We start from the raw sequence: 22728 nt of genomic DNA on the forward strand, positions 1-22728 counted from the left end.
GATTTTATAGAGAGAAAGGGTTGCAGTAATATAAGATTAGATTAAGAAAGGACTATGATGAATTAGGACGGGAAAAAATATTTATAAGTTGCTATGAAATTTGGACATGAGGATGCAGAAAGGGGAGGTATGGGGAAGTCCGAGGAAAGAAGTCTATGAAAGGACATTATGAAATTATATCTGTTTGTTTGTCTGTTTTTCTTTTATGTTTGTTTGTTATAAAAACTTTTGTAAAACCAATAAAAATTTTATAAAAAAAAAAAAGAATAATGTTCTCCTGTCTATTTGACAAGTTGCTCAGGCGGCTAAACAAGGGATATCACACAACAACCTCACAACAACCCAATGAGGTTAAGGTGGCCCTCTCTGCGCAGTGCCATTCGCTCCATAATACGCACACACATTTCCCCTTACTTTTTAGGAGGAAAAAAGTGTGTCTTATGGAGCGCAAAATACAGTAGCTCTGTAAGAGAGCATGTGCTTCATATGCAGGTTCAATTCCTGAAGGAGCGTCTCCACCCCCATCGTTCTGCTCGGATGCTTAGGTCCAGCGCCGAGGGCCTTCTGGTGGTTCCCTCATTGCGAGAAGCAAAGCTACAGGGAACCAGGCAGAGGGCCTTCTCGGTAGTGGCGCCCTCCCTGTGGAACGCCCTCCCACCAGATGTCAAAGAAATAAACAACTACCTTACATTCAGAAGACATCTTAAGGCAGCCCTGTTCAGGGAAGTTTTTAATGTGTGATATTTTAGTGTATTTTTGGTTTCTGTGGAAGCCGCCCAGAGTGGCTGGGGAAACCCAGCCAGATGGGAGGGGTACAAACAATAAATTATTATTATTATTATTCCTGGCACCTCTGAGTAGGACTGTGAGCAATTCCTGACTGAAACCCTGAAGAGCCACTGCCAGAAAGTTTAGACGATGAGGACCAAGATCAACTAAGGGTCTGATTCAGTATAAGGCAGATTCCTATGATTCTACAAACCTAATATATATCACGGAGCAAGAAAAAACCTGCCTCCATTATGGGCTGGCTAGTTCCAGCCACTCAGCCCCATACCTTTGCCTCAGTGTGGGAGCTGTTGCCCAGCGACTACCAGCAAGGGAAGACTTGTCTGCTTCATGGGCTGAGAGTCTCAGGCTCTGCGGCATAGAAGTCGGAGGCTGATGACCGACACCAGAGAAGGTCAAGGTCAAGGGCAGGAAATTTGACCTGTGTGGTTCAGATACCAACGGGACAACTTGTTGTTTCCTGATATCGCAACTGAATATGATTTTTCGCGTAATGAGGCCACTTTTGAGAGCCTATCGGACCATAAAGTGGGATATTATTATCCTAAATGAACGAGCAAGCATTCTAATTTGGGTACAAATAAGGGACTGGAACTCTGAAGATAGGCCCTGGAGATCAAACTCCAAAACTGCACCCACACAGCTGAATGTACAAGGTGCACAACCCCCACAATTGCCCTCCCCACATACAATTCAAAAGGATTTTGCACCATTCCCTGCATATACCCCACATACCCTAGTTTAACATTCTTTCATGGCAGAGCTCCTCTTTCAACTGACCAACTTCACAGTCTCTCTTTCTCCATGGCCAACACGGCCCTCCTAGCCTTTCTATCTGGCCCTTGGGATTCTCCCTAGGCCAGAGCCTAGGACTAGAGAAAGAGACAGAAGCAGGGGGGAAGTACGCTAAAGAGAAGGAGAAAACCCCAGCTCTTTAAGACCACAGGGATTCCTACTGTCTGGCGTCAAAACAACTCATCTGCCAATCACAGCACTGACTACGCTCATTGGATAAAAGCATGGAAAGGTGGGAGAAGCCAGTGTGACTCATATCATAGAAATCACATACAGGGTACCTGCACATTTTGTTTCATAACTTTATTTCTAGGAAAGCTAGAAACGTACTTTAAGAAAGAAATCTGAGTCTGGGGCCGCTATTGGCTGTGCGCCCAATACATCAGTACTTCCTGTACCCACCTCTTGTCAGCCTTGATCCCAATTTTTCATCATCAACAAAATACTTTACCTGATAACCAAAGTGCTATTGGCACCAACCACATCACTCAATCCCTAGTCACATCCTCTGCCACTCTTAAAAATCAAGCCAGCCCAAGCTTTGTGTTGCTATGTCCATGTGGAGCTGCCACAAACATGCTCCAAAAAGGTTTGTTTGTATTTTCCGTGTTTTCCTTCTCTATTCTCATTCTGCAGAAGTCTCAGGTTATGTCCTTTTAAAAATTAATGTTGCTCCATTCAAATAAAAGTGCATTGCTAATGGCTTTTATGCTTCATCTGACAGAACACCCTTCATTTGTTCATTTACACGCCAGCAGTCAACAGTGTTATGAAACACCTTTTATTGCCAAGATGTGTGAAGATGTACAGCATCTCGTGGAAGGCAAAGATTTGTTGTTCTTTTTTTTAATTTGACATGATCATAAAGCACAGAACCCAGACTGGCCTTTTTATTACGGATCCAGCAATAATTAATAATTTCAACAATATCGGCTTCTCCTTCCGATCAATAGTGAGGAATTTTTCCCGTCAGACTTTGCATTGATTTAACTGAAATTGATTTACTATGAATACATATATTGACAGGTTTTTAACTGTGACCTTCAGGGTAATATATTACTGTGGGCTTTGAAGTTAAAAAGTGCCTTCATTTATACAGAAAATAGTTCCCAGAGAGAGAGAGAGAGAGAGAGAGAGAGAGAGAGAGAAAGAAAGAAAGAAAGAAAGAAACCCACTTCTCTGAAGTTTACTGTTTAATAAAACAGCTGTAAAATATTTACACTCATACCTAAGAACAAAAATGGATCTGAAAATTTGCCCTTTTGGTTAAAACCTTCTCAATGAAATTTCATTCAAAACGCTTATTATTTCTGCATTTGGTGCTTTGCCAGTGTACGAGTATATTGATGTAGACAGAGAGGTGTTAGTCCAGGTAAAACCAGCAAGGTCATAGCATGGTGTTAAGCCACATGCTTTTGCATCCAAAACATAGCTGTCAACTTTTCTTGCGAGGGATTGTATTCGGAATAAGGGAATTTCCCTTTTGAAAAGGGAAACGTTGACAGCTATGATCCAGAAGGCTCCCTGGTTCAATCCTGAGCACCTGCAGTTAAAAGAACGTCATGGGCTGCAAAGGGTCTCTGCTTGATCATTACCAATTGGAGCAGAAAGTACCAGGTTATTTCATTGATTTTTTTTCTTCATTTAGCTGCCCTTCAGTAGAACTCTCTCAGTGCATTAAAATAATACAATGAATGCAGAAAAATCACTTAAACCAAGAAAGCTGATGAAGGGGTGGGAGAAGCAAAAAACAACAACAAAACATTTAACAGTGCAGTAAATGTGCATGCCACCGACACGGCACCTGGTGAGCTTTCCTGGGGAAAGTGGGTTACAGCAACTGAGACGAAGACCCTCTTCTGCATCAGTTGTGTAGTGTTTGAGGGACTAATCATCTGAATAAGCAACAGCCGATTCCTATGTGCTAGTTCTTCAGAGCATTTTGATATTTCATCTCTTCATTCCATTTCCCCCCCACTGGGTCTGAGCCAGAGACTTGCATTTCACAAAGCTCCTGGCCTGTCTCCAGACTTCAGAAGTGTCAAGGCTAACACACTTGAAGCATATACAGTCATGAATGCATGAAGCATGAAAGAGGGGATAAGGAACTCCCAATGGGCAGGGATATGAGGAAGGCAAACACCAAGCAGCAGCAAGGGGCCGCAGCTCCCAGCACATGATGTTGTGGAAGGTGGACCAAGACTCATAACAAAAGAAGAATCCTCCTGTGTCAGCCCGCACTCATGCATGAATCATGCGCATACACATGGACAACCGTGTTCTGGCTTTTCCCTCGAATAAGGAATGTTGTTGTTGTTTAGTCGTTTAGTCGTGTCCGACTCTTCGTGACCCCATGGACCAGAGCACGCCAGGCACTCCTGTCTTCCACTGCCTCCCGCAGTTTGGTCAAACTCATGCTGGTAGCTTCGAGAACACTGTCCAACCATCTCGTCCTCTGTCGTCCCCTTCTCCTTGTGCCCTCCATCTTTCCCAACATCAGGGTCTTTTCCAGGGAGTCTTCTCTTCTCATGAGGTGGCCAAAGTATTGGAGCCTCAGCTTCAGGACCTGTCCTTCCAGTGAGCACTCAGGGCTGATTTCCTTCAGAATTGATAGGTTTGATCTTCTTGCAGTCCATGGGACTCTCAAGAGTCTCCTCCAGCAACATAATTCAAAATCGTCAATTCTTCAATGATCAGCCTTCTTTATGGTCCAGCTCTCATTTAGGAACATCCAACTCTCCGCCCCCTGAACTTTGCAGTGGTAAGTCAGCGACAAATCAGACTTTTAGCTTGATGGGACCTTTCCAAATATTGAGGAGGAGCGGGTTGTGGTCTATGCAGTGAAATCGCTGGGGAAGCAGACCCTAGCACAGCTGTTCTCACCCTGTGGGTCTCCAGATGTTGTTGGACTACAACTGCCATCATTCCTGAGCTCTGGCTTTGCTAGCTAGGGGTGATGGGATTTGTAGTTCAACAACATCTGGGGACCCACAGGTTGAGAAAGGCTGCTCTAGGAGGACTGAAAACAGTGTGGCTGAGACTACAGATGCCCCAAGGTGGGAAGAGGAGACCTAGGGAAGAGGAAGGGCAGGTGAGAAGAACCAGCTACATCTCTCATGTTCGTCTCTCACCATAGCAATGATGGGGATCAGTTGTGGGGTGGGCAGCAAGTGCAGCGGGTTTGGATCAGCTGTCCTCTTTCCAAATGTAGCAGCAGAGGCAGCAGCATCGGTGGTGGAGGGGACATCATAGAGGGGAGAGACAGCAGGCATGGCATGGCAGAAAAGCACACATAGCAGTGCAAGAGCGGCCCACTAAGGGTGGAATGCCACTGGCAGAGCAGCATGCAGCAGAATCCAATTCTCCTGTTCCCTACAGTATGGTGGCAGTCTAAACCACTGAGCCTCTTGGGCTTGCCGATCGGAAGGTCGGCGGTTCGAATCCCCGCGACGGAGTGAGCTCCCGTTGCTCTGTCCCAGCTCCTGCCAACCTAGCAGTTCTAAAGCACACCAGTGCAAGTAGATAAATAGGTATCGCTCTGGCGGGAAGGTAAACAGTGTTTCTGTGCGCTCTGGTTTCCGTCACGGTGTCCCGTTGCGCCAGAAGCGGTTTAGTCATGCTGGCCACATGACCTGGAAAGCTGTCTGTGGACAAACGCTGGCTCCCTTGGCCTGAAAGTGAGATGAGCACTGCAACCCTATAGTCGCCTTTGACTGGACTTAACCATCCAGGGGTCCTTTACCTTTGTCGGTGGTGGTGATGGGAGAGACACAGCGTTGCCTTCTTTCCTCCCAACCATATAACATCTTGGAGAAAGAGAGATTGTGACAATGGAGAGTAGGATAGTCCCAACCTAACAACGAGAGGCCTTGGAAAAAGTGAGATAGTGGTCCATTCTCAAGTTATGGACATGATACTTAGGGTCTTGATGATTTCACATGATGGTAGGTTCTTAAATAACGGTATAAAAAGCACATGAGAAATGTATCAGCTAATGTCTGAATGTAAGATTACGGAAGGCAGTAACGACAAAAAGGTCTTGGTGGCCCATGTAAAAGGAATATTGGACCTGGGCAGACAGAGGTTGCCATGGTAATGTGGTGTGTGAGGTGACAGGACAGAAAGAGCCTTTTTTTAAAAGCAAGGTATGATGGGAAGAAGAAGGGAGAAAAGAAACGACAAAGGGATGCCTTTGACTTGAGTGCTCCACTACTGTGGGGAACAAGTTCCTCTTGAGACAACCAGTCTGTAAGATCTAGACTCCCTCCATCTTAATTCAGATGGAAGTATGCGAATAAATCATAGTTCTTAAAGCTATGGCAGTCTCCATAGCATCTTGATTCTCCAAAGCAGCACAGACCTGGGGTAAATGCCCTGGAATTTTGCTACCACTTGGCAAAGAGTGTGGGTGGCACCCAACTTTTGTAATAATACATATAATGAATTAAGCTAGCTTGACATATAGCGGCTACAAGAGCAAGGATGACAAAATAGAGAGGAAATCTAAAGCTGTTCGTTGATGTCTTTAGCCAACTATTAAACTATTCATCACTTGCATATTAATTATTATTAATATTTTCATAGTTATTATCGCTGTTTTGCCCTGCCTTTCTAATACACAAACATTACTTACAATGAAGCTGCAGGCAGGATTTAGCAATGCTTTAAAGCTCTTTAAACTGCTTAGCTTCTGATGGAACTTACCAAATGTTCTGTTAATGCAACCTAATGGCGCCTGCCTTTCGTTTCGTCTTGGCAATTGCATTATCAAGCGAATAAACTCAACACAGCAAGCGCCACTCAAAGCCGCCTTAAGAGGATACAAGGAAGGAATGCATGAAAAATACGCAACCCAAATATTCCCCGGCTCTGAGCAACAGCAACAGACCCCACAACAAGGCGAGCTCTGTTTCAGCAACGCACACCAGCCCACACATGAAGCTGATGTGCCTGAGCAAAGGGACACACCAGCCAATCTAGCCCAGAGCTCCGCTAGCAATGAATATCCAAAAATAGTTTCATGTGATCTTTGGGGCGATGCACAAAACAGGCTTCTTTCTCCTATGAATCAGGATTAGGGAAGTATGATAATGATTCCTCCATCACCACCCGCCGCCCCCCTCCTCCAACAGCTCTTCCAGAGAGACAAATCTGCAGATCTTTTTCTCGAAATAGTTCAACAAACTCTCAGAATTTCTTGCAGACAAGCTCAGAGAGGTGAGGCAGTCAGGTCAGGCCTGCGCCCTTCCAAGTGTGGCGAGGAGGAAAGGAGCTGGAGGTTGGGAACTAGAATTAATTTATCCTGAGGAAATCTGGCCTAGTAATGGAATATAATAATAATAATAATAATAATAATAATAATAATAATAATAATAATAATAATAATAATAATTTATTTATACCCCGCCCATCTGGCTGGGCTTCCCCAGCTACTCTGGGTGGCTTCCAACAAAATATTAAAATACAGTAATGTATCAAACATTAAAAGCTTCCCTAAACAGGGCTGCCTTCAGATGTCTTCTAAAAGTCTGGTAGTTGTTGTTTTCTTTGACATCTGGTGGGAGAGCGTTCCACAGGACGGGTGCCACTACTGAAAAGGCCCTCTGCCTGGTTCCCTGTAACCTCACTTCTCACAGTGAGGGAACCGCCAAAAGGCCCTCGGCGCTGGACCTTAGTGTCTTTTTAGAATGATGCGGGTGGAGACGCTCCTTCAGGTATACTGGACTGAGGCCATTTAGGGCTTTAAAGGTCAGGACCAACACTTTGAATTGTGCTCAGAAACGTACTGGGAGCCAATGTAGGTCTTTCAAGACCGGTGTTATGTGGTCTCGGCAGCCGCTCCCAGTCTCCAGTCTAGCTGCCGCGTTCTGGATTAGTTGTAGTTTCCGGGTCACCTTCAAAGGTAGCCCCACATAGAACCTTTGCTTACAGGAATTACCGTATTTTTTGCTCTATAAGACTCACTTTTTCTCTCCTAAAAAGTAAGGGAAATGTGTGTGCATCTTATGGAGCGAATGCAGGCTGCATTGCTATTGCAGAAGCCAGAACAGCAAGAGGGATTGCTGCTTTCACTGCACAGCGATCCCTCTTGTTATTCTGGCTTCTGAGATTCAGAATATTTTTTTTCTTGTTTTCCCCCCAAAAAACTAGGTGCGTCTTGTGGTCTGGTGCGTCTTATAGAGCGAAAAATATGGTAATTCACGCAAAACTAACAGAACAAAATCCCAATGTGGCTTAGGGCTTTTTGTGGGCAGAAAGAAGAAGACCCAACGGCAGCAATCAGTAAGGCCAGAATGAGAATTAGCAAATGAAGGGATGTGGGTTACCTCCAGGAGTGCTGTTAGGTACATCCTGATGTGGATCCCCCCTCCCAAAACTGGGACTTACAACTTCCACCATCCCTCACCATTGGCCATACTTGTTGGGGCAAATGGGAGCTGTGGTTCAAAACATCTAGGGGTCACCAGGAAGATTTTGTCTGACAAAAGGGTAGGAATATTTTAATAATAATAATAATAATAATAATAATAATAATAATAATAATAATAACAACAACAACAACAACAACAACAACAACTAATAAAAATTTATTATTTATACCCCGCCCATCTGGCTGAGTTTCCTCCTGGGCGGCTTCCAATCAAATGTTAAAAACAATACAGCATTAAATATTTAAAACTTCCCAAAACAGGGCTGCCTTCAGATGTCTTTTAAAGATAAGATAGCTACTTATTTCCTTCACATCTGAAGGGAGGGCGTTCCACAGGGCGGGCACCACTACCGAGATGGCCCTCTTCCTGGATCCCTGGTCAGCACCAACACTTTGAATTGTGCTCGGAAACGTACTGGGAGCCAATGCAGATCTCTCAGGACCGGTGTTATGTGGTCCCGGCGGCCACTCCCAGTCACCAGTCTAGCTGCCGCATTCTGGATTAATTGCAGTTTGCAATGGCAGCCTCCTAACTGTGCGAGCTGCTCTTGATATTGCTTCAACAGGCTGCCAAATATAGTCATCCAATCTACAAACGGGATACTATGTTCTGCAAAATATTTGTGTGTGCGCAGTAAAACATAGTTTTTAAAATAATAATAATACAGAATATGGTTGCTTTCTCCCCCGCCACACACACAAAGGTTTCCTGTATACCATCCAGAGAATGGAATGCAACAAGCTTGAGTGTTTAAGAGCGACACCTCGAATCCCTTTGGAATGACACATGGATGTCTTTCAGCGACCAACTTCAGAGGAGCGACACCACAAATTAAATTGACTTGGACAGTTAAGAGTAAGAGCACTGGAGGGGCCTCCCCCTGACAGGCCTACCATACCTCTTAGTCAAGCAATCCTCTGGGGTGCTCACCCCCAGGGTTATATCCAGAACTATTGGCAGCACTACCGTGAACTACTGACCCCAATCTAAGTCTTGTGAGCGATTCATAGCCTTGGCTGGCATAGCATTAACTTCTCTGAGCAGGCTTACATTAAGAATTAGATCCCCGAGGGCCAGCTACCTGAAAGGGATTCTCATAATTTGTCAGAGTGAGTTTCCATCAATGAATCCACCAACCATTTAAGGTCCGTTTTTCTTCTTTTCTCCATTAAAATGCTCCCTCCTTCCGCCCACAACCTGCCACTTCATCCTTGGTTGTTGATAGGAAAAAGAGAGGGTGTACTGCCTGGCAAAATATACCTAAGATTGGCCTTGCAGACAACAACAACAACAACAACAGAAGGAGAAGATGATCTCATATATGTTATGTTATAGGGTAGCTTTACCCTAGAGTCTGGAAAGCTATGAATGACTATGAAACTGTTACTTGTTACGTATGTTTTGCTTAACCTGGTATGGCATATATGGACTGAAATTTGGAATGTGTCATTTTAACTAAGATACAGTGGTCCCTCTGGTTACGCACTTAACTCGTTCTGGTGGTCCGGTCTTAACCTGAAACTGTTCTTAACCTGAAGCACCACTTTAGCTAATGGGGCCTCCCGCTGCTGTTACGCCACTGCCGCGCAATTTCTGTTCTCATCCTGAAGCAAAGTTCTTAACGCGAGGTACTATTTCTGGGTTAGTGGAGTCTGTAACCTGAAGCGTCTGTAACCTGAAGCGTATGTAACCCGAGGTACCACTGTATTGGTTTTCATGCACACTTCCCCCTAACGTATGCATTTGGTGAGAGAACTGCATGGTGAAATTTGGAGAAGTGTGAATTTCAAAGGATGGCTGTGTTTTGGTTCGAAAAGTGCAAATCTGAGATTTGCCTTTAAATGCAGCCTGAATCTAATTTGCATCCTGCATGAGAGTTCCAAACAAAACCCAGGCGTTTTGAGGCACTGCAATGTGAATTCTGCTGTCTTCCAGGCAGAAAGGGGAACCCTCTCGAGAATGGGCAAAGTCAGCAGTCGAGACAACATGGGTATACAAAGCCAATATGTTCCAGCAAGTAGGAAGAGGTGTAAAGTCTTAGTCCAATTGAGACGCAGGAGGAGAGAGACTGGGAGACATATGGCAGCGTTTGTGCCTCCTATAGCAGCTGTCGTCGCTTCCCCATTTGAAAAACTGCAAGTTGAAAATAATGGACTACAAATGGCACGTGTTCCACAGACATTTCTTTTTTAAACCTGCTGGTAACGATACGTAATAGCCATTCAAAAATGGCAGAACCTGATTATATCTCTAGCCGGTACATAGTATGCTTTAGGTCCCAGTTGCCTGAATAATTCTCACTGAAAAAGGGAACCAGAAATGTCAGGCAACATGTTCAGTGTCCAAAGTGCATGCTTCTGTCTTTACCAGCAGCTGTGGTACCGAGATGCTACATGGGCACAAACTCCCAAGTTCCTTCAGCCCTGTGACTGGAGATAATTTACTAGTCAGACACCTCCTCACCATACAGCTAGGAGCATTTTCTATGTGACATGTTTGGCGAGCCTCAGGTAGTGTAGAATAATTTACGGTGGGATCAGATGATGATGGTGATGATGTATTATTTATGCCCTGCCCATCTGCCTCGGTTTCCCCAGCCACTCTGGGCGGCTCCCAACAGAATACAGTGGTACCTCTAGTTACGAACTTAATTCATTCTGGAGGTCCGTTCTTAACCCGAAACTGTTCTTAACTAGAGACGTGCTTTCGCTAATGGGGCATCTTGCTGCCCCTGCAATGTGGGCACACGATTTCCGTTCCCATCCTGGGGCAGAGTTCTCAACTCAAGGTAACTCTTCCAGGTTAGCGGAGTTTGTAACCTGAAGCGTTTGAAACCTGAGGCGTTTGTAACTCGAGGTATCACTGTATTAAAAGCACGATATTAAAAACTTCCATAACAGGGCTGCCTTCAGATTTCTTCTAAAAGTCAGAGAGTTATTTATTTCCTTGACATCTGATGGGAGGGCATTCCACAGGGCAGGCACCACTACCGAGATGGCCCTCTGCTTGGTTCCCTGTAACCTCACTTCTCGCAGTGAGGGAACCGCCAGAAGGCCCTCGGAGCTGGACCTTAGTGTCTGGGCTGAACAATGGGGGTGGAGACGTTCCTTCAGGTATAGAGGGCCGAGGCCGTTTAGGGCTTTAAAGGTCAGCACCAACACTTTGAATTGTGCTTGGAAACGTACTGGGAGCCAATGTAGGTCTTTCATTACCGGTGTTATATGGTCCTGGCGGCCACTCCCAGTCACCAGTCTAGCTGTCGCATTCTGGATTAGTTGTAGTTTCTGGGTCAACTTCAAAGGTAGCCCCACGTAGAGTGCATTGCATTAGTCTAAGCTGCTACACTTCACTCCAAACAGCCATTAGAAACAGCAGACCCCGAGTTCTCCTTCCTCTCTTACTCACACAAAGACCCAGAATAGTCAGACATATCACGGGAAAAGAGGACAGAACTCAGTATCACACTTAACACAGCACTGTTGCTGAAACCATCATCGCATGGTACATTTCCTGGGTTCTGCCAGTGGCAGCCAACGCTACAGAAATCAGGTGGGGAAAACAAGTGATATTGATGAACATAAGCAGGTGTACCCTCCCAGTGAGGCCAATGTGCTTTCAGACATTGGTGGCGGGATTAGCAACACAGCCACTAGCACGCTGATGGACAATGTGCGTGGGTCGTGCTTTGAAAACGGGAAGAAAGGAATTGCTCTTATCCTAACGGACAGGCAACTCCTAATATGCATGTTGATCTATTCTTGTTTACCTCTCGGTGGCCGCCCTGGCCCCATGACGCCTCTCCGCGCAACAGTTCGTGCAGGAGAACATCAAAGCAATCTCAAGTATGCTCTCATGCAAGCGTTTCCCTCCTGCGGTCCTTTGCGTTTCCTACCTTGCGTGAGCAGCTGGAGGTTTCGGACTTCCTCGCGCACCTTGAGCTGGAGGACCTGCTGCAGGATGTGCTGCCGCAAGCTCTCCTGGGCAATCCCCATCCGCTCCAGCTTTTTGTCTGTCAGCCTGAGCAGCGCACGGCCTGTATCCAAAAAAAGAAGAGAGAGAGAGATTACCCAAGGATTTCCATTTAATGAATAAAATTTCTACATGCTGTAAATGTCCTTATTCTAGCAGATAAAACCCGCCTGCCTTGCTAATATCCCTCCCCTGTGAAACAATCTGATTCACAACAGGGCAGGCGCTGGGGTGAAAAAAAAAGGTGCGTGTTGGCTCAGCAAGTTAATTAGCTTCCACTCCGGAGATCCAGGTTCAGAGCCGGACTAGTACAGTCACCAGAAATGGGGTGGGGGTGGGGAAAAGCTTGCCTTAAATCCAATGCATACACTGGTAGAAGACTTGCTAGCCTATGGAAGTAAAAGGGGAGCCACAGGGAAAAGACCGCAGTTTAAGGGTGGAGGAGTACATGCTTTGAATGCAGAAGGTCTCAGGTTCCCTGGCCTCTCCAGCTAAAGGAAGGGAGAGGAACCTGTGACCTGAAGCCCAATTTCTTGCGGTAGGAGGGAGTCCAGAGGGGGAGAGTGAGGGGGTAAAAGTGGGGCCGGGGAAGGCGGAAATGGATCGAGTGAGGGAGAGGCAGGAGGGATAGTGCAAGTGGATAGGGTCATATTTCAGGCAAGAGTGACCTATACCCCGTCCCCAGAGAAGGGGGCACCAGAAAGGGAGGTGAAGGGAGAAGGAGAGACACAGAGAGGAAAGGCAGACAAGAGACAATTGGGGATGGCCCCCATCACATTTGGATCTGGCCCCCACCCACCTCAGCTATGGCACCAAGTGTAGGATGGGTAGGTATGGCTTCTCCAAAATGGCCTGGTGGGCCAAGCAGAGAGGCCCAGTAGCCCATCACATGGGCTAAAAGCCCCCCAGCCCTGCCCAACAAACAGGTTGTCTACAGGGGCCCAAGAGGATGACCTGGTAGAAAGGCAGCTTTATTTATGTACTTCCTTTGTTGCCTTTCCTTTTGACCAAGGGTTTACCCCTCAAGGTGGTTTGCAACTCAAAGCAACAGAAAAGCCACGGAAGGACAATGGAACAAGTAGTTTACATTTCTGACTACAGTCTGAGACTCCTCAGGGTAGTGATAAAGAGGGATATCAAATCCAAACTCTTCTTCTTCTTCTCCAGCTTGCTAATATCCTTCTTAAATTGTGCTGCCCAGAACTGGACACAGTACTTCAGGTGTGGTTTCACCAAAGCAGAACAGAGAAGTACTATTACTTCTCTTGACCTGGACGTTATACTTCTGTTGATGCAGTCTGGAACAGCATTTGCTTTTTCTTTTGCTGCTGCATCGCCCTGTTGACTCATGTTAAGCTTGTGGCCCACAAGCTTAAGCAATTTACTGACCTGATGGAAAATGTATTAGTCCTTTACAAGCCTTGGGTATAAATGACTGCCAAGTTTGTGGTTGTTGGACTTCAGTTTGTATAAGCCCCAGCCAGTACAGCGATGGTGAGTGCTGTCGTCTTAACAACATCCTCATTCCGGCATTAGATAGTTACATCCTTGGAGCTGTGGCTCCACCATAATGATGAATGCAATGCTAAACCCTACCCAAGCATGTAATGGGCTAACTATTCATTTTAAACCCATTATTCTTTTGCGGGGGGTGGGCAAGGTTGCAGGGAAGCCATCTGACACTGTCAAGAAAATTCTGGGTGGAGAAGGGGAAGAGTTAACATGAAATTGTACATCATGATTACTGGAAGCGGTTCAGTAAGTAATTTACTGTTCTGATGGGAAATGTATCGATCCTTTACAAGTCTTGGGTATAAAAGACTGTTAAGACAGTCCTGTTTTTCAGATGAACCTATTCAGGAGGACCTGAGGATTTTAATACGAGGAAATAGTCAGAACTTGAATTCCCAACTGAAGTATAAATTCAGGCACAAATCATATTAGGCTGTTTTGCAAATGCACTGCCGAACGGGAGACAACCGTTTTTAGTGCTCTCAGGAAGGACGGAGCAGACCCGCAAAGCAAATTAAGCACAAATCTAAAACTTTAGCAAGCAGACCCATAAATCTGCATTACTTGCTCTGTGCAGATATACAAACGTTATTTCCCGGATGCTCTCTAACTCTTCCCTAAATACATCCACACACATATGCTATTTGTGTCTCAACAAGCCTTCGAAAAGCTTTATCCCAGTCCTGGATCCGAATTGATTTTATGCATGTTTTGCTGTTTAAAACTGTTTTTATATTCATAGTTTTTTAAAATGGTCTTTTCTTAATAGGGCACCATTGTTTTTAACTGTTTTTATACAGGTGACGACCGATTTGTGCGGGGCTTACGCTCCTGACCCCCCCCCCCGGCATGTCAACAAAGCCCACATAAGCCCACTCTGCCCTGATCCATCCCCTTTTCCGGCCACTTCCAGGTTGCTGTGATGCGCACATGCGCAGTCAAGCATCCATTGGACACACATAAATCGGTCACTGCCTGTACATGAAACTCATGTAATTGTTTTATATGTGTTATTACGTAAATATCTTCGAGATGCCTCGCAGGAAAGCAATTTGTAAATGAAATAAACAATGCAATATAACATAATCTGGTATGTAATGTGTTAAGGATCATTCTTAAGGGCTTTTCTATACTCTTCCCCCAGCCTTCCCCTTTCCTGGCCGATCCTTCCTTCAAGTTTCACACACAGCTTGATTGAACAGCGCTGGTGCATTTATGGGATGCTCGTCAAATAAAGAGCCTGCAAAACCTCGTCTGTTTGAAATGGCTGGAGTGGAGCTGTCAGCATATTAGATTGTATCTGGCAGCAGCTGGATACACTGTCCATGTTAATGTGATGTTACGTAGAAAGCTAGACAGCAATGCTACAGATAATCCCATTTATCTCATGGGATCATAGAATTGTAGAGTTGGAAGGGACTAGGACCCTCGTACCTACGGGACCGCCTCTCCCGGTATGCCGCACGGAGGACCTTAAGGTCCATAAATAGCAACACCCTAGTGGTCCCGGGCCCTAAGGAAGTCAGATTAGCCTCAACCAGAGCAGGGCCTTCTCAACACTGGCTCCAGCCTGGTGGAATGCTCTGTCTCATGAGACCAGGGCCCTGCAGGATCTGATTTCTTTCCGCAGGGCCTGTAAGACAGAGTTGTTCCACCTGGCCTTTGGCTTGGAATCAATTTGATTCCCTCCCCCTCTTCTTTTTTCCTTTCTCTTCCTGGGATGGAACTCCTATTTGGGGACTTCCCTGGCTTTTTTCTGTCCCATGTAGGACCAGTCTGGATAGTTAGCCTTGGTGAAGACTTTACCCCAAAAAGTTTTGATTTGAGTATCCATTGAAATGAGGCTGTATTTTAATGTTTTAATGTTGTATTTTAATCTTGTTTTTAAGTTGTATTTCAATCAATTTGTTTTTATATCGGGTGTCAGCCACCCTGAGCCCGGTCTTGGCTGGGGAGGCCAGGGTATTAATTATTATTATTATTATTATTATTATTATTATTATTATTATTATTATTATTATTATTTCCAACCCCCTGCAATGTGCAATGAAAAAAATCTCAACTAAAGCATCCACAACAGGTGGCCACCCAACCTCTGCTTAAAAACCTCCAGTGAAGGGGAAGTAGAGGAAGCATCTAAGACAGTGGTTCTCAACCTTGGGTCCCCAGATGTTTTTGGCCTACAACTCCCATGATCCCTAGCTCACAGGACCAGTGGTCAGGGATGATGGGAGTTGTAGGCCAAAAACACCTGGGGACCCAAGGTTGAGAAAGGCTGATCTAGGAACTTGCATGCCTCCCAGTATTGTTGGGTCTCAACTCAACCTGAGACGTCCTGGTATAGGGCAGTATATAAATTCAATGAATGAATGAATGAACTCTCCATCAATGCTAGCCAGCATGTGGAATGACAGGGAGTTCTACTCTAGTACATGTAGAAGGCTACAGGTTCCAGCAGTCCTGTTTTCATTAAAAAATCTATCGTCCAAACTCGTATCGTAGCAAAGCTTCTGTAATTTTCAATTACTGTGATCCTGACATTTAGAAGACATCTGAAGGCAGCCCTGTTTTAATCTTTTGTTGGAAGCTGACCAGAGTAGTTGGGGAAACCCAGCCAGATGGGTGGGGCATAAATATATCCTCCTCCTCCTCATCATCATCCTAAATCACAGAAATATCTATAACCTGGAGGAATGGGCAATCAACACCACCCTGCTCCTCTGTGACCTACGCGGTTGCATGAGGAAGGTGCAACAGATTGCTGAGTCGCTCCAAAAGAGCCACGCCCCACCCCACCCCCCAAGAGAAAAGCATCTGATGTTATCTGGTCCAGATTGCTAGGTATCTCTGGTATATATGGGAAGGGGCTGTTTTAACACAACCCTCAAATGAAGTGGCAATTATAGCATCTAAGGCCTGGGGCAGTATTTGCCAACCTGGCGCTCTCCAGAGATATCGGACCCCAACTCCCATCACACCCAGCCTATCAATTTCCAGTGTACCTTGGGAAAGGATTTTTATTCAAGTCACATTGGCTAACAAGTCCACTTTCACTCATTGATTTTCACTGCTGTTTGTTCTGAAGTTGGTTGGTTCTGTTTTGCCTCTGCCTGCCATATCAAGTTTGTCTCACTTGCTCAAGTCTTCCGCTCTGCCCATTAGCCATGTTGGCACCCTCTTGGCCCTGGTGGTACATTTCTAACTGAGCTTTGATTGTTAGCCAAACTTTCTAGAGACACCTGACCATCTTCATTTCCCCTATCAAGTTCCTTTTAACCAGTCTCCTCAAATGTTGCTGTGTTGTACTTTCCTGGAATTTCCCTGTCCTTCCTCTCGAATTTGCACCCAGAGATAACAGTGCCCCCACTGGTTCTCTCCATTCCACTAGGTTCCTAATTTTCTAATTTCTAATTTTCCATTAGATTTATGCTCTCTTCAAAGGCCAAGTACTCCAGCTTGCCCATCTTGACTTGGAGACCTCCAGCACTGGCCTAAGGTAAAGGTAAAGGTACCCCTGCCCGTACGGGCCAGTCGTGTCCGACTCTAGGGTTGTGCGCCCATCTCACTTAAGAGGCCAGTGCTGTCCGCAGACACTTCTGGGTCACGTGGCCAGCGTGACGAAGCTGCTCTGGCGAGCCAGCACCAGCACAGCACACGGAAATGCCATTTACCTTCCTGCTATAAAGCGGTCCCTATTTATCTACTTGCACCCGGGGGTGCTTTCGAACTGCGAGGTTGGCAGGCGCTGGGACCGAGCAACGGGAGCGCACCCCGCCGCGGGGATTCGAACCGCCGATCTGATGATCGGCAAGTCCTAGGCGCTGAGGTTTTACCCACAGCGCCACCCGCGTCCCTTACCCAGCACTGGCCTACAGATGCCTAAATAAGATCTCTCCAAATGTCTCTGGCATGTGTGTTTTACGGTACAACACTCTGTGGATTTCTTAAAATTATTACTTCGGTACAACACTTTGGCCTTTTTGCATTGCTATTTTCTGCTCCATCCCATTTTAGCTATCATCGCTTAGGGATGCTTTTATCCCGAACCAGATGCTCCTCAGTTTCCCCCTGAAATTAGCTTTCATGTGACTCTGGCACCATTTTGTAAAAAAATAATAATAAATCTCAATACTCTGGTTCTATCCTGGTTCAAGTGAAGCCAATGCCTTTTTGTACAGAGCTAACCTGTCCCAAAATGTGCCTCTGCGTTTATCACGAATCCTGCCTGTCTTGCAAAGTGCTGTGAATGAAATGGGCAGCTTTTCAGAGAATGGTACATTGAAACTCCTGGCTTTCAACATCCTACTTAGCAACCTACATTTTGCTTCCAAGACCGCACGACGTTATTTCCTCGTGTCACTGGTGCTAAAATGCGCCACTCCTCAGCACCATCTACCAGTCTAGCTAGATGACGCACGACTATCTTTGCACCAGGCAGTCAAGTCACCTGGTGGTCTGCACCCTCATTACAAAGCCAGGTATCTATGTCCCTAATGATCAAATTATCCACTACAAGGAAGCTTCTATCCTACAGAGGAGTATCCTCAACCCAAAAGGGCATTTGTTTGTTCCCCGAGGAACGGGTTTCTTCTAATGGATGCTTTCCATCTTCCTCAGAGTGACGACCTCCTTCCTCAAGACTCTCAGTAACATTGACAGTGGAAAAGCTGTTAGGCTGAGAGTGGGACACAATTATTGCATCCCCAAATGTGTCCGACTCTCTCAGGTTCTCCGCAACAGCTAACTTAGCCTCAAGGGAACAAACTTGTTCCAGGAGCTCGTTCCACCAAGAACACAAAGGTGTCAGCAAGCACACAGTTGTGTATGTGACATTCTGGATAGTCCCCACACACCGCTGCTGCCTTACCACTCATGCACGAGTTATTGTTGCTTATTGCGGCAATTTGCTTTGGAGTTTGGGGTTGTTTGCATCAGAAGAAGGCAGCGTAGTCTGAAATGGCCCCTTTCCCCCCACTGCTGAATTCACATACCTGCCTAACCGCACTTGTTACCATGACGCTTTGTTACTGGGATTGAAGCGCTTCCATCAGCTGGAATTCTCACTCTTGTTTGCAGAATTTAATGTTCAAGAAGCGGTGTGGCCAGCAGGACAAATGCCCAGGGTCCCACATGGCAGAATGACCACGAGGGCTCCCAAACAGGGCTGGAGGACTACATTTTGAAATCTGTATAGAAATGCCCACTGTCATCTAAAGAATATGATTCTACACTTCTGTTTTACAGATAGGTAAAAAGGTAAAGGTAAAGGACCCCTGGAGAGTGAAGTCCAGTCAAAGGCGACTATGGGGTCGCGGCGCTCATCTCGCTTTCAGGCCGAGAAAGCCGGTGTTTGCCCACAGACAGCTTTCCGGGTCATGTGGCCAGCATGACTAGACTGCTTCTGGTATGACGGAAACCAAAACACATGGAAATGCTGTTTATCTTTCTGACACAGCGGTACCTATTTATCTACTTGCACTTTGACGTGCTTTCGAACTGCTAGGTTGGCAGGAGCTGGGACAGAGCAACAGGAGCTCACCCTGTCGTGGGAATTTGAACTGCCGACCTTCTGATCGGCAAGCGCAAGAGGCTCAGTGATTTAGACCACAGCGCCACCCGCGTCCCATTATACAGATAAGACACCGGAGGAGCAATGGGTCAGCGTGTTTGGCTGTTAACCAGAAGGTTGGTGGTCTGAGCCCACCCGGGGACGGCAGTGGGCAGGATTCCTGCATCGTAGGGGGTTGGATTAGATTGACACTTGGGGTCCCTTCCAACTCTACAGTTCTAGGTGTGAGAGAGTGGACCATTGCATCCAGAATCTAAAATAACCTGGCTGCACCACTGTCAGGCAGCAGAACCTCAGAAAGCAATTTCTCCACAGGTCCTGCATTTCCTTTTTTAATTTACTAAACAGAATTAAAAATACTAAATTGAGGTTGCCCGTTAATATTCATGAGGTTAAATAATTGATACTAATAGAAATGGAAAATTAAAAGCAGCATTACTATAGGTTAAGAAGAAATGAAATCCGCTCCGCGGAGGAACAGCCCCCACCGCATATGATCCCATCAAATTTATTCCCTTCACCTTCTCAAGCGCAGGTGACTTGGAAAGCCACGCTGCCATTATCTTAAAATTGGGGTTCCTTGATGGCCACTCAGACAGGACCTTCATCCCCATTTAGCACTATCAACCACACTGAGGGCCTATCGTGAGTCAACAAGCAAGAAAAACTTCCACATGCTAGTTAAATGTAAGTAAGCTAACTCATCTGTTCATACTTCATTTGCATAAATATGGAAGATGCCAGGCCGCAGCTGGTAAATAGGACTTCAATCAGCCTGTGAATTTTATTAAAAAATATAAACGGCTTATTAAGTTTTCACAATTGTAATTACGAAGCCTTCTGCAAAGTTTCGACTCTGCATCAACAAAACAGCTTCCTGTCCCAGTCTCTGTTCACAAACACACATTAATCTACCCTAAGGCAGTTAGGTATTCTTAGGGGTGTTCAGAGATATTCTTAATTGCACATTGTTAATCCCGTATTACGTATAAACAATTTAAGGCAGCCTGTCAATGGTAATGAAATTAGAAAAATAATTAAATGAGCTTTTTTGTGTATGGTGAACTTGCCAAATGGTTTGTGAAATTTGAAAGGAAGAAAAAAAGAGAGGCAAGCCACAAATATGCAAAACCCCAATAATAATATGATGCAGAAGGTAGCTTATCCCAATGCGTTCCGAGCCAGAAATACTCTATTTTGGTACATACAATAAAACTGAAACACCAAAAGTGACATCTTTTTCATAAAAACCAATTATTTACAATACCTTAATCTGCTAATCTCATTAACGGAATGCAATAAGGGTACCTTTTAACAATCTGCAGGATCAAACAAATCTAAAACCACTGATTTAAACGCTTCATGGGCTCTCTAAGGAAGCACCAGAGAATCTGAACTCTCCGACCCGACTCAAGGCTTTTGCTTCAGATTCAAAATGCTGTGATCCCTGCATTGCAGGGGGTTGGACTAGATGACCCTTGGGGTCCCTTCCAACTGTACAATTCTATGATCCGGTGAGTCTATGACACATACCACGGGGTTAAATTTGGTTACCTCCCCGAGACACAAGCCTTGGATCGAGGATCTGGGCTGCCTAGACACCCTGCTGTTGGCCTCACTGATGTGGTCCAAAGGAAAGCAGAGCAATATGTCTGGCACCAGCATAGCTGCAGAAGTTGCCAGGAGGCGTACAAGGTGCCATCCAACTGTCCTTAAGGACTCCATTTGTGTTTGATTTTCTCCTGAGCCTTTTCTTCTTCTGAAGATATCCCACAAGGCAGCAGAGGTTTAGAATCAGTGTTTTCCTTCTTCTAGATGGGCTGCCTTCCGAAGTTGATGAGCCCCATCTGCCCAAGAGCTTGGGGAATACAGTGGTACCTCGGGTTAAGAACTTAATTCGTTCTGGAGGTCCGTTCTTAACCTGAAACTGTTCTTAACCTGAGGTACCACTTTAGCTAATGGGGCCTACTGCTGCCGCCACGTGATTTCTGTTCTCATCCTGAAGCAAAGTTCTTAACCCAGGGTACTATTTCTGGGTTAGCGGAGTCTGTAACCTGAAGCGTCTGTAACCCGAGGTATCACTGTAACACCAAAACTAACTGAATGTCCCTGTGGTCTACAATAGTTGTTGTTTAGTCACTTAGTCGTGTCCAACTCTTCGTGACCCCATGGACCAGAGCACACCAGGCACTCCTGTCTTCCACTGCCTCCCAGTTTGGTCAAACACATGTTAGTAGCTTCGAGAACACTGTCCAACCATCTCATCCTCTGGAGGTCTACAATTGGAGTCTACAATTGGCATCTTAAAAAGCAGAGATATCACCTTGCCGACAAAGCTATGGTTTTCCCAGTAGTGATGTATGGAAGTGAGAGCTGGACCATAAAGAAGGCTGATCACTGAAGAATTGATGCTTTTGAATTATGGTGCTGGAGGAGACTCTTGAGAGTCCCATGGGCTGCAAGAAGATCAAACCTATCCATTCTGAAGGAAATCAGCCCTGAGTGCTCACTGGAAGGACAGATCCTGAAGCTGAGGCTCCAATACTTTGGCCACCTCATGAGAAGAGAAGACTCCCTGGAAAAGGCCCTGATGTTGGGAAAGATGGAGGGCACAAGGAGAAGGGGACGACAGAGGACGAGATGGTTGGACAGTCTTCTCGAAGCTACCAGCATGAGTTTGACCAAACTGCGGGAGGCAGTGGAAGACAGGAGTGCCTGGCATGCTCTGGTCCATGGGGTCATGGAGAGTCAGACACGACTAAACAACAATTGGCAGCCTGGGGGCCAAATCCATTCCTCTCCAAGAACCCCCTGCTCATTACCAACCTAGGAGCATGTGATTATTTGGAGAGGAAGGCATGTCAGACTGAGCAGAGTTCACCTGGGAGATGGAACTTTGGCTCACTGCCCTTCATCTCTTCTCCTACCTCCTCCCCAGTACGGTCCTTAAGGTCCTTAAGCAGAACCAGTCGCTGGTCAGGAGGTCTAGAAAATATGTGTCTTTTTTAAGGACACATATTCAAAATCACTTAGCACTGACTAATTGCTCATTAGCACCGTTTTATCCAGCCTTTGGGGACATACAGTTCATGAATTATCAGCTTCCTCCACGCTCTTTTTCATTCAAGTCTGTGTGTGAAGTTAAGTGAGGATCCTGCTCTGTGCTAATTACTGTAAGCACTGGAATTAGGGTGGGGCAGTTATTTTACTCCAGACTAGAAAAAGCTGCTTAGAAACAACTAACTAGAGCATGGGTAGGCAAACTAAGGCCCGGGGGCCGGATGCGGCCCAATCGCCTTCGAAATCCGGCCCGTGGACGGTCCGGGAATCAGCGTGTTTTTACATGAGTAGAATGTGCCCTTTTATTTAAAACGCATCTCTGGGTTATTTGTGGGGCATAGGAATTCGTTCACCCCTCCCCCCCAAAAAATATAGTCCAGCCCCCCACAAGGTCTGAGGGGTTTCTGGGGGTTTTCCTGTTGTTATTCTGTCTCTCACAGCTACAATAAACCTACCATTAAAATTATGGACTGGTCAATTCTTTGTCAGAGGGCAAACGGGCAAATTTAGCAGGGGATCAAATACTTTCCCCCCTCACTGTATATAAAAGTCAGATTGAGAGGGCTAAAACTGGGAGTTGCTCTTCTGTTTTAATTGGGCTTT

At 45.7% G+C, this 22728-nt stretch overlaps 1 protein-coding gene across 3 annotated transcripts in view; it reads right to left on the reverse strand.

The window, feature by feature from the left end:
• The window catches only part of SAMD12 (sterile alpha motif domain containing 12), a 228109-nt gene that overhangs the window by 142624 nt on the left and 62757 nt on the right, over nt 1-22728 (reverse strand). For all 3 annotated transcript variants that reach the window (XM_082235995.1, XM_082235993.1, XM_082235994.1), the window contains exon 4: nt 11908-12048. In XM_082235995.1, the coding sequence (XP_082092121.1) occupies nt 11908-12048 (141 nt within the window). The remainder of the gene's footprint in view (nt 1-11907; nt 12049-22728) is intronic.

Source organism: Podarcis vaucheri, assembly GCF_965113315.1.
Source record: "Podarcis vaucheri genome assembly, chromosome: 8".
In the NCBI taxonomy this organism is placed as follows: Eukaryota; Metazoa; Chordata; class Lepidosauria; order Squamata; family Lacertidae; genus Podarcis; species Podarcis vaucheri.